The following is a 13,892-nucleotide window of genomic DNA, read 5'->3' on the forward strand; positions in this document are numbered from 1 at the left end:
CCTCTGTTGATTCCCACTATCAAATTTGGGGCCCAACTGGATTGAACCCTTGCAAAACTACAGCTGCATATCAATATTTGCCACCTATTTTCATGCCCTAACCCAATACGATTGCAAATTGTGCATGGTACACTATTTAGTGTTAATATAATGTTAAATCAGTGATCCAACTTGATCTAATCCTTTAAAATAAAGTTTTCAGATTAAGAAGCTGGAGCATAAAAAAGAAGCTAACTTCAGCCTCGTGTAAGCAATTCACTCTATTGCCCCTGCCCTAACCACATTACAAAAATATACTGGGTAAGGTCTAATTGTACAGCACATTATATGACTAATATCACCTCCTAACACATGAGAACAATAGATCAAAATGGTGGCAGATGTGAAGATCGTAAGACCAACCTATATACACAACTGGCCGCCTCCAGCTTACCGAGCGCCGCCTATACTACGCCTTCTGCTCTCTTTCCCAATCCACTTTCACTGGCTATAAATCATTAAGAGATGGGAAAAATATAGTTGTAGACTACATGCCTCTGTTTTGTCATAGAAACAAACATATCTGCTCTTATGCAATCCTTTGTTGAAAAGCAATTTTTATACATATCCTACACCCTCAGGGCCCATATTCTAGGAAATCCACAAAATAACGCTACCACCCGCAAGTTGAAACATATTGGTATAACCCGCCCCTTCCCCGCCCTCCGTGACATAGCCGTGACGTGCTCCGGCCTCTCTCTCTCCCTTGTCGTCGAGCAGCACAGGGGAATTTCTTGGACTAGGCATCTCTTGTTTGTTTCCCGTTACCACCCGTCCCGTCTTTGGCCCGTTTCCTTCCTGCCTTACATTCGGTAAGACAAGTGATTGTTTTTGTGTGATTGTTTCATTGGTTAGCGCTTTACCTGTGCGCTCAAGTTGCGTTGTGTCGTAGTCTGGCGTTTTGTCACAATAATGTATGCGGGCTGTTAAAGGTGGCTGGTGTGAGTAGGCCCTGGACTCTCCTGCTGATTGCTGTGCGGCGACAGTCTCTGGCTCTACAAGAGGCAGGTTGATTCCGTTCCCCATTTTCCATTAGAAGCGCGGGCGGCCGGGTATTAAGCCTGATGTTTAAGAGAATGTGATAATTTGCTGGCTTTACCTTATCTGTCTGGTTCATACTTGCTTCCATGGTTAACATAACGACTCTTTTTCCTGGCTAAGCCTGTCTCGCCCCCTCTAGTAGGGTCGCATATATTTTGGCCCACACATGGTTCTAATAATGACTTGTCACTCTATGGGCCTGCTACGTGTCTCACCTACCACGTACCATATGATAAAGTGTAAGCTCTTCTGAGCAGGGCTATGACACACATGCTTTGGGGCACTACTGTAGAGCAGGTGTGTTCATTTTCTGGATCTGGGCTCCAGAATCTGTCTTGGAATTCCTTGATTGAACGATATAAAATACCTTCTATAGGGATTCACCTCGTTCTATAGTCTCAGAACATTATAAAATACCTTCTATAGGGATTCACCTCGTTCTATAGTCTCAGAACATTGGTACCCTGACGCTCTGGGTCTCTGCTAAGGAAGAGTTGAGTACTGCTGTATATGTGCTGTTCTTTATATTAATATACTATATTCAGTTTGTAACTTTGTTGTACAGAGGGTGGACTCTGTATCTAAGGAATCTTGTGCTATAGACTCAAAAGCAACAAATCACCAAATTCAGTGGTGTATTTGTAATCAACATGGGCTTGCCAAGTATCTACTCAACATGCTTAATTATAAAAAAAAAAAAAGACAGGGAGTGTTATGATGGTTGTCATAATTGTATTAGACTCCTGTTATTGGAGCACAATCATAGTTAGAGTATAGCAGTGCCTCTTTACTAATGCAGGGATTCCTCGCACAATATGAAACATCTGTAGGATTGGTTAGGTCTGTAACTTCATCATTTTAAAACAAACAAACTTGGGTTTTTAATTGTAAGGTCATGATAAAGTCCATATTTGTTTCACGTTGGCTACATCTAGACATAACTGCTAGCATTCACTTCCATTATTATTTACTTTGGTTTATTTTCCCAGATACAGTTGATTTTGTGTAAAAAAAATTATTTACTGTTACTAATGTTTTTTTTATTCTACAGGGCATCTTTTTTATGAATAATCAAAAGCAGCAAAAGCCAACGCTATCTGGCCAGCGTTTTAAAACCCGAAAAAGAGGTAATGAATAGATTGTTTCCCTTTTTTTAAAAAAAAAAAAAAAAAATACACATCACCTACACTCGGTTCACAAAGACATTTTGGTGGCTGACCTGATAGTCATAGAAATTCAGATTGTCAATTCACCAGAAACCAGTCACCTCATGATCAATCTTCTGTTGGCAACCAGCATTGAGAGAGTGTACTCTCATGGCTAGGATGCAGAGGTCTTTTAACTTGTTTGCAGGAATTGTACTTTTTTCTTTTGTTTGATATTGAGCTGAAATGGGAAATACAGTATATAAACCTTTCCCCATCTTGTTTCTAGCATGCATTCAGATTGGCATTTTGGTTTCTCGGGGGGAAAAAGTTATATTCTCCTTGATGTGCTGATCTTCCTAGCACATTGAGTGAATAGCTGGAAATTGGTGTCAAAACAGTCTTGCATTCCCAATTTAGTTATGGTTTTCCTTAATTGCTAAAAATATAAACTGTTTCAGAGCTGTAGAACGGGTTATGGGCTGTGTTTTGAAAAAACGCTATTGATTATAGTGTCACTACATTAAAAAATTCCACTTGTTGTCACGAACGCCCAGCCTGTCCCAGATACAGCAATCGGAACAGCTGGCCATGACTATCGTCACCTTAGTCACTTAGCAATGAATACACCTTTTCTGCCACAACAAAGGATTTATTATGGTGTCCTTATGTTCACTAAAATCGCTTTTTAATGTTTCACGCTTAAATCATGTACATGTAGCATAAAATATCTCGGAGAAAATGCTAGATTAAATGTATGTTAATCCAATAAATGTTTCCAAGGCTTAGTTACAATAAAGTTAATGACAAGACATACTATAAATTGCACAAATAAGTTTCAGAAATAAAATAGGAAATAAAACCACTACTTACTAGTTGAGACTTGGTGTGTGAGGGAACACAGTTGAGAAATGAGGCATTTCAGTCTTGATAGCCTTCTCATGAAAATGCATACGTTATTGTCTAAGGCAGAAAATTTTAAACCTTTTTCCACATAGCTCTCACCCCTCACCTTTGGAGTTTAGCTGTCAATAAGGACAGATTGATCTCCTAAATTTCACGGGGCTTTAGAAGTGAGCTAGGGATGTCCTGAGATCGGGAATGTCCTTAGGACCTTGAGTTCTCACCGCTGCTCATTCTGCTTGGCTAGATGACTTACAACTTTGGGGCTTCAATCTCCTCAGAGATGAATATCTTTCAACTGATTATTGATGCTTGCCGTTCAGACTCATGTTATCTAGCAAAGCACACATTGCATTGCAAGGTTACATACAATATACATTGTCATACATGAATTCAACAGAAATTACCAGTGAGAGACTTGTGGGATCCTATTTATATGCACTTGGGGCAACCAAAGTGCAGAACTTGCTACTTAATGTGGGTTCAGCCCACTGTTAAATAGCAATGCTTTCAAAAACTTGGTGCAATAGTTTCTGTGATAGGACTTTCAAATGTTATTGCTGAAAATTGAAGCAGTCAAATGACATAAGAGTAGATCTAATGTTATTCCCTGCTGCCTGCAGCTCAGCATATACACTATATGGACAAAAGTATTTGGCCACATCTGTTAATTATTGAAGTCAGACCTGTTGGAGGTGTATAAAATCAAGCATCTAGCTATGCATTTGCAAACATTTGTGATACAAAATGGGTCCTTCTGAAGAGCTCAAGTGTGGTACTGTGATAGGATGCCACCTTTGTAATAAGACTGATTGTGAAATTTGCCAACTGTAAGGATGTTATTAGATAGTGGAAGCGTTTAGGAACAGCAGCAACTCAGCCACAAAGTGGAAGACCACGTAAAATCACAGTGGGGTCAACAACTGCTAAGGCACATGGTGTGTTAAAGTCACCAGTGCTCTACTGATTCGATATCTGAAGAGTTCCGAACTTCCACTGGCATTATTGTAAGCACAAAAACTGTGTGTCGAGAGCTTAATGAAATCTGTTTCCATGGCCTAGCAGCTGTATGGAAGCCTCACATCACCAATGCCAAGCATCGGATGGAGTGGTGTAAAACACACCAATACTGGACTGTGAAGCAGTGGAAATGTGTTCTGTGGAGTGACACATCGCGCTTCTCTGTTTGGCAGTCAGATGGGAGAGTCTGGGTTTGGCGGATGCAGGGAGAACGTTACCTGCCTGACTGCATTATGCCAACTTTGAAGTTTGGAGGAGGGATAATGGTATGGGGCTGTTTTTTTAGGGTTTGGGCAAGGCCCCTTATCTCCAGTGAAGGGCAATCTTAATCATTCAGCATACAAAGTCATTTTGGACAGTACTATGCTTCCAACTTTGTAGCAACAGTTTGGGGAAGGTAATTTTCTACTCCACCATGACTGTACGCCTGTGCACAAAGCAAGGACTACAAAGACATGGTTTGATGAGTTCAGTATGAAAGAACTTGACTGGCCCACAAAGAGCCCTGACCTCATCTCCATCGATCACCTTTGGGATGAACTGGAACGGAGATTGCGAGCCAGGCCTAGTTCAACATCAGTGCCTAACCCCATAAATGCTCTACAGAATGATTCCCATAGAAACACTCACTCCAACATCTTGTGGAAAGCCTTCCAAGATGAGTGGAAGCTGTTATCGCTGGAGAGGTGGACCAACTCCATATTATAGTATATGTATTTGAATGCAATGTCATTACAGTCCCTGTTGGTGTAATGGTCAAGAGCCCCAATACTTTTGTCTATAAAGTGTAGCATATTTTTTTAGGTGGAGGACAGATTTCATAAATGTCATCTTGGCACATAGGAAGAGGCCTCTCCCTATAAAGGTGATAATTTGCATTTAAAAGCCAAAGGCATATCACCCCCCCCCCCCTTCCCCAGCTCCCCTCTTTATTAAAGGGAAGTTCTCTGTCTAATAATGTCCTTTTAATTTATCCCTATAGATGAAAAGGAGAGGTTTGACCCTACCCAATTTCAAGACTGCATCATTCAAGGCTTAAATGAAACTGGCAACGATTTAGAAGCAGTAGCAAAATTTCTTGATGCTTCTGGAGCAAAGCTTGATTACCGTCGCTATGCAGAAACACTTTTTGACATCCTGGTGGCTGGTGGAATGCTGGGTAAGTAAGCTTTTTTTGTACTACAAGCTCTGTTGGTGTTCATTTCCACAATATATATTTTTTATTTTTCTCTATAAAACATGGCCAAAGGCATACAGAAAGAATCAATGGTAGAAGGGGACATGCGTACTGCACAGTGAATCAATAGATAAAATGATCTTTTCTCATGCGTCCAATTGGGGAACACTGTGATACATAATAGTACACGGTATAATACATTATAGTGGTAACATGAGTCCAGGCACTTAAACAGTAAAATCAGTGACCCCTGCTATACCCCTCTCATAGGAAGGATATTCTGTTTAGTTTTAGTGCCCTCAGGAGTCGGGCATGTTTTCCAGGGATCCTGCCCTGGATTTAATATATCTATTTTTTTTCTGCTTTTATTTACAGGGGGGAAATGCTGAGCTTGGATGCCTCCCAATGGGTGAGCAGCCTGCGGCCTTCCTCCACCCCAGGTCCATGAGCCGGGGTGAGTAGCTTTGACAGCTATCTCACCCCCAGCAGAGTCGGCCACTGTCTTTTACAAGGGGCAGTTTTCTTCATAGCCGGCTGACGGCCGCTATCGCAGCACACAGACAGGTGCTGCGGTCGCTTCCCCCTCTCCTCAGGCAACAAGCATTGCCGGACAAGAAGCAGCCACAGCAGAGAGCACAGATGTGGCTGCACTTTAACCTATGCCCCCCTGTGTAACAGAGAAGATCTGTTGTAGACACGTGGGCAGCCATTTTCTCAAAAGAAAGGGGAGGTCCTGGACTCCTCCCCTGCTTCCTGGCACCAGCATTTACCTTTCCGTGCCATTTTCCACACTGGGAGAATGGAACCCTGCTTTGTCCTTCATACAGGACAAGTTTTTTGACTTGTTAGAGACAATTAATTTGTAAAAAAAAAAAAAAAAAATCCTTTTTTTTTTATTTATTTTTATTATAAACCTTTTTTGCTGACGGTCACTAAAAGGTCTCTGTGTATACTAATTGTTTTTTACAGTCCTTTTTTATATCGCTCTTGCTCAATGCACATTTCTATTTGGTCGTCCGTGTAAATGAGGTTTGTTTTTTTTCTTGAACATCCTATAAATATAATACATCCTACTGTGGAGGGTTTTCCACACAGATAACTATGCCAGCTGGTCCTCAGTGCATACCTTCACAAAGTTCTATTGTTTTAATGTGTTTGCGTCAGCCGACGCAGTGTTTTGCGGGCCAAGCTGTCGGAGCGTTTCCTCCCTTAGGGGGTTGCTTTGGTATGTCCCCATTGTAGCAGTGTCTCCCAGAGTGGATGAATGAGAAAAAGGGATTTATGTACTTGCGTTAAATCTCTCTTTTTGAATCCATCTGGGGGACACTGCGTTCCCTTCCTTTTGCGCTCTGTATGGTTGATTGCTCTTTTCCTTGGGGCTTTTGTATTACACTGAGGCTGTTAGGGGTTGCAGAGGGGAGGAGTCGACAGCAAGTTTAGTTAACTGTTTAAGTGCTAACTCCTGCGCCCTCATACAACCCCCATTTGTAGCAGTGTCCCCCAGATGGATTGAGAGAGAGATTTAAAGTAAGTACATAAATCCCCTTTTAGTTAACTTTTGATTATACCGTAATCACAACAGCATGTATACCAAAACAAATATAAGGATAAGTGGGGGCATCAAGACGTTCCTATGTTTTTGCAGCCCTGGTCTCAGTTTTCACAAATCCCAGCCTGTGCTCCCACATTGGCACAATGTTCTTGAAAAGTGTTGGTGTGGACATTCGTCCTTTATACCTGGCTTTTAGAAGAGGGAGTTGGGCAGCACTTATGTTCTGACGCATGGAACGTCTTAAATAGTTGAAGTTTCTAATTCTTTCTTTTCTATAGCACCAGGTGGTACTCTGGCTGATGACGTGATCCGCACCGATGTCTGTGTGTTTTCAGCACAGGAAGATCTAGAGACCATGCAAGCTTTTGCTCAGGTATTCTATATTTTCAGTTCTTGACTTCATATGGTATATGGTACTCTTATCTTGTGCTAGCTGCACACTTCTGTTAACTCATGCACCACTATTTATATCTTTATAGGTTTTTAACAAGCTAATCAGACGTTACAAGTACCTGGAGAAAGGCTTTGAAGAAGAGGTCAAAAAGGTATTTATTTATTACACTAGTGGGGGAATTTTATCTGTATTTGCCATTTGACTTCATCACACATTTTAATTTTATTAACTGATAGAAAACGTCCTATTGTTGTCTTCCAGCTGCTGCTTTTTCTGAAAGGTTTTTCAGAGTCTGAGAGGAATAAGCTGGCCATGCTCACTGGGATTCTTCTGGCCAATGGGAATCTGTCTGCATCTATTCTTAACAGTCTATACAATGAGAATTTGGTTAAAGAGGGTAAGGGTTGGACTGCATTGTAACCAGTGCTTATTTGTGCTCTGTTAGAGACTAGGGTAGACATGTTAAATACAGCAATCAGATAGGCGACCAGTAGAAACATAATAACCTTCGCAAGTATGTAATGTTCCAGAGGTATATTAAAGGGTAAATGTATCAACCTGCATTCTTATAAAATCAGACTTTCGGCGGCTTTGCCAGCAGAATTTAATTGAAGTCAAAACCCGGCGAATTGGATTGGAAAACCTATATTTACCAACTACGCATACTGGGTTTTACCTTCGTTTAAATTGCCATTTTAAATTCTCCTGGCAAAACCACTGAAAACTTGTGAATCAATAAGACTGCAGGTTGACATCCTTATTGATTTACATAGTAAGGAAATATATGGTAGCTTGTATGAAGGTAGAGTAATGTTTTTTTGTTTTTGTTTCCAGATATGGTAACCGTGTTACTTCAGTGGCCAGAAATGTTTACTACCCATTAGTAATACAATTCATTTCATGTATAAAGTGTCCCTACTATAATCCTTAATTTCACTATGAAAAATACACATCATCTATTGCTGAACAAAGCTGCCTTTGCAGTGTCCGTTGCCTTACGCAGTCCTGGGTGTTCTAGAGAAATCATGACTGATTTGAGCAACACTCAGCCTTGCATTATGTGTATCTGACCTTAGTTGAGACAGTAAGGAAGGCTGCTTTGCACATGTGTCTGTTGGCTAACATGTCTATAAAGTTCTGCAAATTGTCAACAAAATCCCAGATGCTCACAACTCTTTCTGACTGGAAAGCAATATTGAAACTTCATCCACTAGTTACATAAATGCAGCCGGGCTTCGACCACAGTAAAGTTATGGCCTGTCTATTGCCAGCACAGAATAACTTGTTCTTTTTATTTACAGGCGTTTCGGCAGCATTTGCAGTAAAACTATTTAAGTCATGGATCAATGAAAAAGATATTAATGCGGTAGCTGGTAGTCTTCGGAAAGTAAATATGGACAATAGACTTATGGTAAGTCTTATTACTTGTTACTGTGCGTTGCTGAACCGTTTATTCTCAGTGAATGAAAAAAAATTCCCTCCAAGCTCACGTGGAGTAAACGTTAAACTTTCATTTCTAGGAACTCTTTCCTGCTAACAAGCAGAGTGTAGAACACTTCACAAAATACTTCACTGATGCAGGATTAAAAGAGCTGTCGGAGTATGTCCGAAACCAGCAAACAATTGGTGCTCGTAAGGAGCTGCAGAAAGAACTGCAAGAAATGATGTCGCGGGATGAGCCGCTTAAAGATGTAAGGATCCTAGATAATTACATGTTTGACTTTTGATCATAGGGTAAGATTGTAGGTTCCACAATCAATGTTTTTATTTTTAGATCAGTATGTATGTGAAGGAAGAAATGAAAAAGAACATCTCTGAACAGACTGTGATTGGCATCTTGTGGTCCAGTGTGATGAGCTGTGTGGAATGGAACAAAAAGGAGGAGCTAGTTACAGAGCAAGCCATCAAACACTTGAAGGTACCTGCTACCAAGCTTGATGTATCAACTGTTTTCTATTAGGTTTGCATTTAACATAATCTCCCCCCATTTGAAATTCTTTCTATTGCTGCTCTGTTCTGCTGTTATGGTTTAGATGTCCACATTTGGCTGTATGGTGTGTTAACCTTCTCATGGGCACAAAGGATTTGCTCTGATTGGTGGCAGTTATTCTTGCCCTGCAATTCTCATGATATACTTTTCCTATTTCAAAGACAACTGGTGGTCTGGACCTAGTGAAGTGCACCAACAATGAAATTAGTAGTCCAATGATTGTCCAGACTTTTTTTTTTTTTTATTTATTTTTTTTATTCCCTCTCCTCATTTAAATCTAGCAGAGCATGTTAAATTGCAAACAGTAAACCTGTTACTTGTGCACATTGTATTTTAGGGTTGACTGTGCTCCAATATGGTCTAAGAATATGCTTACTCTTTTTAAAATAACAATCCATTTTCAGAAAGGAGTCTCTTAAAGTCGCTCCATAAGTTAAACATTAAATACTTCTTATTTGAGTCCCCCATTCCACACCAATTGTCTAATCCTCCATTGGCTGTGGATTTCCAGAGATGGTTATTACCAGCAGTGTTTTGTCAATCAACCTACTCTCTGTGTGGAAAAGGAGGAGAGAGAGAGCTTGGGGTCCCATTGGGCAGTATGCCCACCCCAGGGTGATTGATGTTTAACTTGGGCAAATTAAGTTCAGTTTTAGGTGGAATTGGCCTGTAAGCACTGAGTGTATATATACATAATTGCTTGGCTATTAAAAGTAACTTGCTCTAAAAGTGCACACAGAAAATCAGGCTAAAAGGATATATCAAGCTTTCCTGTCGCTTATATTTCTAAAATTTGTATCGTCTAGTCTCCAAAGTTTTCTTTGCTCTTTCCAGCAATATAGCCCTCTCCTTGCTGCCTTTACTACACAAGGTCAGTCTGAACTGACTTTGCTGCTGAAAATTCAGGAGTATTGTTATGACAACATTCACTTCATGAAGTCCTTCCAGAAAATTGTGGTGCTTTTTTATAAAGGTAAGTGTGTAACCCTTTGTTCTACACTGATTTGATTTTTTTTCCCTCCCTTATGGAACCTTGGACATCTTCTAGAATTGCATATTATAAATAAAGCTGCTAGTTAAATTTAACATAGTTCTACACTTTTAAACCCGTGCTACCACCTAGGAAAACACTTTCCTAACATGCCCCTTTCCCTCCTAGCTGGGGAAAATGGAAGTGGTGGGGGGGGGGGGGGGGGGTATATCTGGAGTACAAATTACAAGCCGCAATCAAGAGACAAGTCCCCTTTTGGCAGCCTTTTAAATATTGGCTTTAATTGATTTGCTGGCTTTGTCTTGCATAAACAGAAGAGCCCCAAGAAAAATGTCTTCATGTAGGAGCTCCCCGGGCCTCCCAACATTTTCATAGCTGGTAGCTTTAAAGGCCTACTAATTTGTAGAAATTGGTCCCCCTTTCTCTGCTTATCAGGAAATGTCTATATGAAGCTGAGTGTTTTTGTTACTTTGCTATAAAACAGGTTGTCCATGGCTAAAAGTTAGTCTGTATTTTAGCTTTCTAATACATTTAACTTACCCAATCACTGCAGCTTCCTTTTGTGTAGAACACATCTCATCTTTTCCCTTTCTAGGAGCGCAAATAGATTGATTTTTTTTTTATTTAACAAATGTGGAAATTCACTGCCAAATTAAGGAAAACCTTTTTTGGATGTTTGAGTTTAAATAAAGGGTGTGTTATAAAAAAAAAATTGCCACGACCTAAGTAAATGTACATTAAAATTGTTTTGGGGTTTCATTGCCCAGTGTCCCCTTTATTTTATTTTTTTTACCCTATGTTTTAGCCAGTTCTTTTTACATAGCTTGTGTGGTGCTACATCGTAAACAAAATTGTTTAATAAAATCATATTCATGAGTCTACAACTTACTATTTCGTTTGTCAAAATTATCTTACGCTGTGTTCCTGATGCATAGTAATGTGAGCAAACTGGTGTGAAAATTGTGCAGGCATCATCATTGATCTCAGTGCCTGCGTGACTGCTGTCCGCATTAGAACTCGTATACATTTTGGGTCAGAATAAAGTTCTAGAAAATCCCAATTTTGAATGATCCTCAGAGCAATTTGCTCACATTGCGTTACATCTGGAACATCGCTGGAGCAAATCTATTTGAATCTACTTGCTAGAAATTTCTGCCAGCACGCATTGGGCGTCAAAGTTTAGCAATGTCCTACCTCCTTCGCTAAAATAAAATTTGGCAGAGATGTCTACTGTTAAAATAAGGTCACTGTTCTCTGAACATTCTCTCCATAGTGTTTGAAAAATGAATCATGCAGAGCTTGATGTACATAATGAATTGGCAACTCTGCATGTTTGTGTATTTACTGAATAAAATATGTATACCTTTTTATTTTCAGCTGAAGTTCTAAGTGAAGAGCCCATTTTGAAGTGGTACAAAGATGCACATCTTGCAAAAGGAAAAAGTGTTTTTCTGGAACAGATGAAAAAATTTGTTGAGTGGCTTAAGAATGCAGAAGAAGGTATATTCTTGCTTACAAAATTGGTAAAATGTTATTTATGAAGTGTATTTGAGCCGTGAAATCCATCTAGTATTTGTGCACTTTGGCATCTAATATAGAGTACCACTGGAAATCTTCATGGCAGTTTCCAGTTATCATAGCATGGTCAAACCGTTTTAGGACAGTTTTTATTCATTTATTTTCAAGGCTATTTCATTAAGAGGTTGATTTAAAAAGATAAATAAAATACTGTTTTCACCTATTAGGTTTGGAGATAAAATATACATAAAACGTGAACCTATTACAGCAGTTATATCTGGTAGCCTCATCTGCTTGCAATGGTTACCTATAGATTCAAGTGGTGTGATCTGCAGTTTAATTTGATGAAACAGAACAGACTGTAGAAAGCCTGGGATAAATGGGGATGGTGGGGGTTTAGAATTTCTGTTCCTCTAGACTTGCTGTCTCTCTGCTCTTCTGTAGGGAATGGTTTTTCTATGGCATGGCTGTGATGAGTTAATTCCCCCGCTCTGTTATGTTATACTGAGGCTGCAGATCACTATCACTTAAGCTTGTATATAACCATTATCCGCAAGCCTTGGCTCTTTCAATTGTTAAATTATATATCCAATTCTATTGAGGGAATTTGTTTAATGATCTCTAAGTAAACTAATAAAATGTGGAAACTGGTTAAATATTGCCTCCTGTTTTCAGTACTATCTAGACAAAACTGGGCTGAATGTGTAACTGGGGATTGCTATCATCTCTACCTAATTATACTTTTTTTTGTTTTTTCTGTAGAGTCCGAGTCTGAGAATGAAGAGGGTGACTGAATTGTCAATGGTGTTGTCAGTAAGCAAACACAGGAGCTGTAGATAAAATGTCATTTTCAATTATGTGTGTTTTCTGGTTATTTCATCCTACCTCCTGTATCAAGCATGATATAAGGGCTGTCATCACTTACACTATTTTATTTTTTTCTCCACCCCCCTTTTACAGTCGACATGTTTTTAGTTTTAAAAAAACCATGATTTAAATAGCAATGCTATGTCTAGATTCACGTCTCTTCAAATTTTTGTTACCCCTCTACCTCCTGTATTTTCTACTGTAATAATGTAATTTAAGGCCTTTCAAAAATGTAACTATTCGTTTTATCCCCTGGTTTTCTATTAAAAATAAAGTTAAAAATCTCTGATTTGGTATATTTGTTATGGAAAATATTTGCAAATTAAACGCCATATTCGACGACAAAACTCTGCCTGTTTTTGTGGGTATTTTAAAACTTCAATATACTTTAATTGGGTTTGTGGAACATCGTGGACTCCAGTCAGAATATTAGAAACCCTGACTAGTCTTGATATAGGAGACTGAGTAACTAATGTCATATATGCTGGTTTTTCCAGGTAACTCTGTGGTTTGACTTCAGAAGTTACCAATATATGGTTAATACATTTTGGATCACTTTTAGCCATGTTGGTGAATGTGGTCAGAAGATTGTACAGATTGGCATGTGTGTGCAGTCATCACCGCATTAATGCTGGAAGTAATGTGTTGCTCATCCTTAGTGATCGAATGGCTGGCTATAGTACAATTTAGCCACTTGTGTTGTAACAATAAGATCTGATTCCTTTGAAAAAGAGATCTAAATGAGTCCAGGATATATCTGCTTAATTCTGCATGGTCAAATCCCAATAGAGTACATCTTATCAAAACATTTCTATTCCCTGTGAAAATTAGGGTTGTAAGAAGTTCCAAGTGTGATTGCCGGGATCTAGAAATTGATAATGGCACCTTCGTGGTGAATCAAGATTAGAGACTCTGGTTAGTTTAGGGATTTCATAAATCCAGAACAATGTAGTCTAGAGATGTGTAATTTTAGACTTCCAAAATGGTTGAATGCATGGCGTGTACCAAAATATGTGTTCTAAACCTCTTCCATCATTACAGTTCCTCTACCATAAAAGGAGATATTTAGGGTAACTTGTACCATTTAAATAAATTGTTATTGCTGTTATACTATACTGTGTTGACAATGTTTTGTTAAAAGCCTTCTCCCAGTACAACATGTAGGGGAAATAATCCCCTGGTAACAAATTAAGTGTTTTCTATGTTGCACCTTACAAGCTGGACCTTCTAAACAAAGCTAAAAAATGTCAGGGTA

The 13,892-nt window shown here is 39.3% G+C and overlaps 1 protein-coding gene across 1 annotated transcript; it reads left to right on the forward strand.

Moving 5' to 3' along the window:
- The first annotated feature begins 702 nt into the window (after nt 1-702).
- BZW1 (basic leucine zipper and W2 domains 1) lies at nt 703-12,923 on the forward strand. Its single transcript, XM_075180110.1, has 12 exons — nt 703-851; nt 2,132-2,207; nt 5,131-5,307; nt 7,156-7,250; nt 7,357-7,422; nt 7,533-7,668; nt 8,573-8,682; nt 8,792-8,962; nt 9,046-9,189; nt 10,096-10,234; nt 11,630-11,752; nt 12,533-12,923. Exons 2-12 carry the CDS (start codon nt 2,144-2,146, stop codon nt 12,562-12,564), a joined length of 1,257 nt encoding a protein of 418 aa, XP_075036211.1. The 5' UTR covers nt 703-851; nt 2,132-2,143; the 3' UTR covers nt 12,565-12,923.
- Nucleotides 12,924-13,892: the final 969 nt, after the last annotated feature.

This window comes from Mixophyes fleayi, chromosome 7, assembly GCF_038048845.1.
Source record: "Mixophyes fleayi isolate aMixFle1 chromosome 7, aMixFle1.hap1, whole genome shotgun sequence".
In the NCBI taxonomy this organism is placed as follows: Eukaryota; Metazoa; Chordata; class Amphibia; order Anura; family Limnodynastidae; genus Mixophyes; species Mixophyes fleayi.

Bases quoted from the DNA above. Each gene is read 5' to 3' on its own strand.
- BZW1 (XM_075180110.1), top strand. From the start codon at position 2,144: ATGAATAATCAAAAGCAGCAAAAGCCAACGCTATCTGGCCAGCGTTTT. The intron at 7,669-8,572 runs GTAAGGGTTGGA...TTTTATTTACAG, and splicing joins TGAGAATTTGGTTAAAGAGG to GCGTTTCGGCAGCATTTGCA. The intron at 11,753-12,532 runs GTATATTCTTGC...TTTTTTCTGTAG, and splicing joins GCTTAAGAATGCAGAAGAAG to AGTCCGAGTCTGAGAATGAA.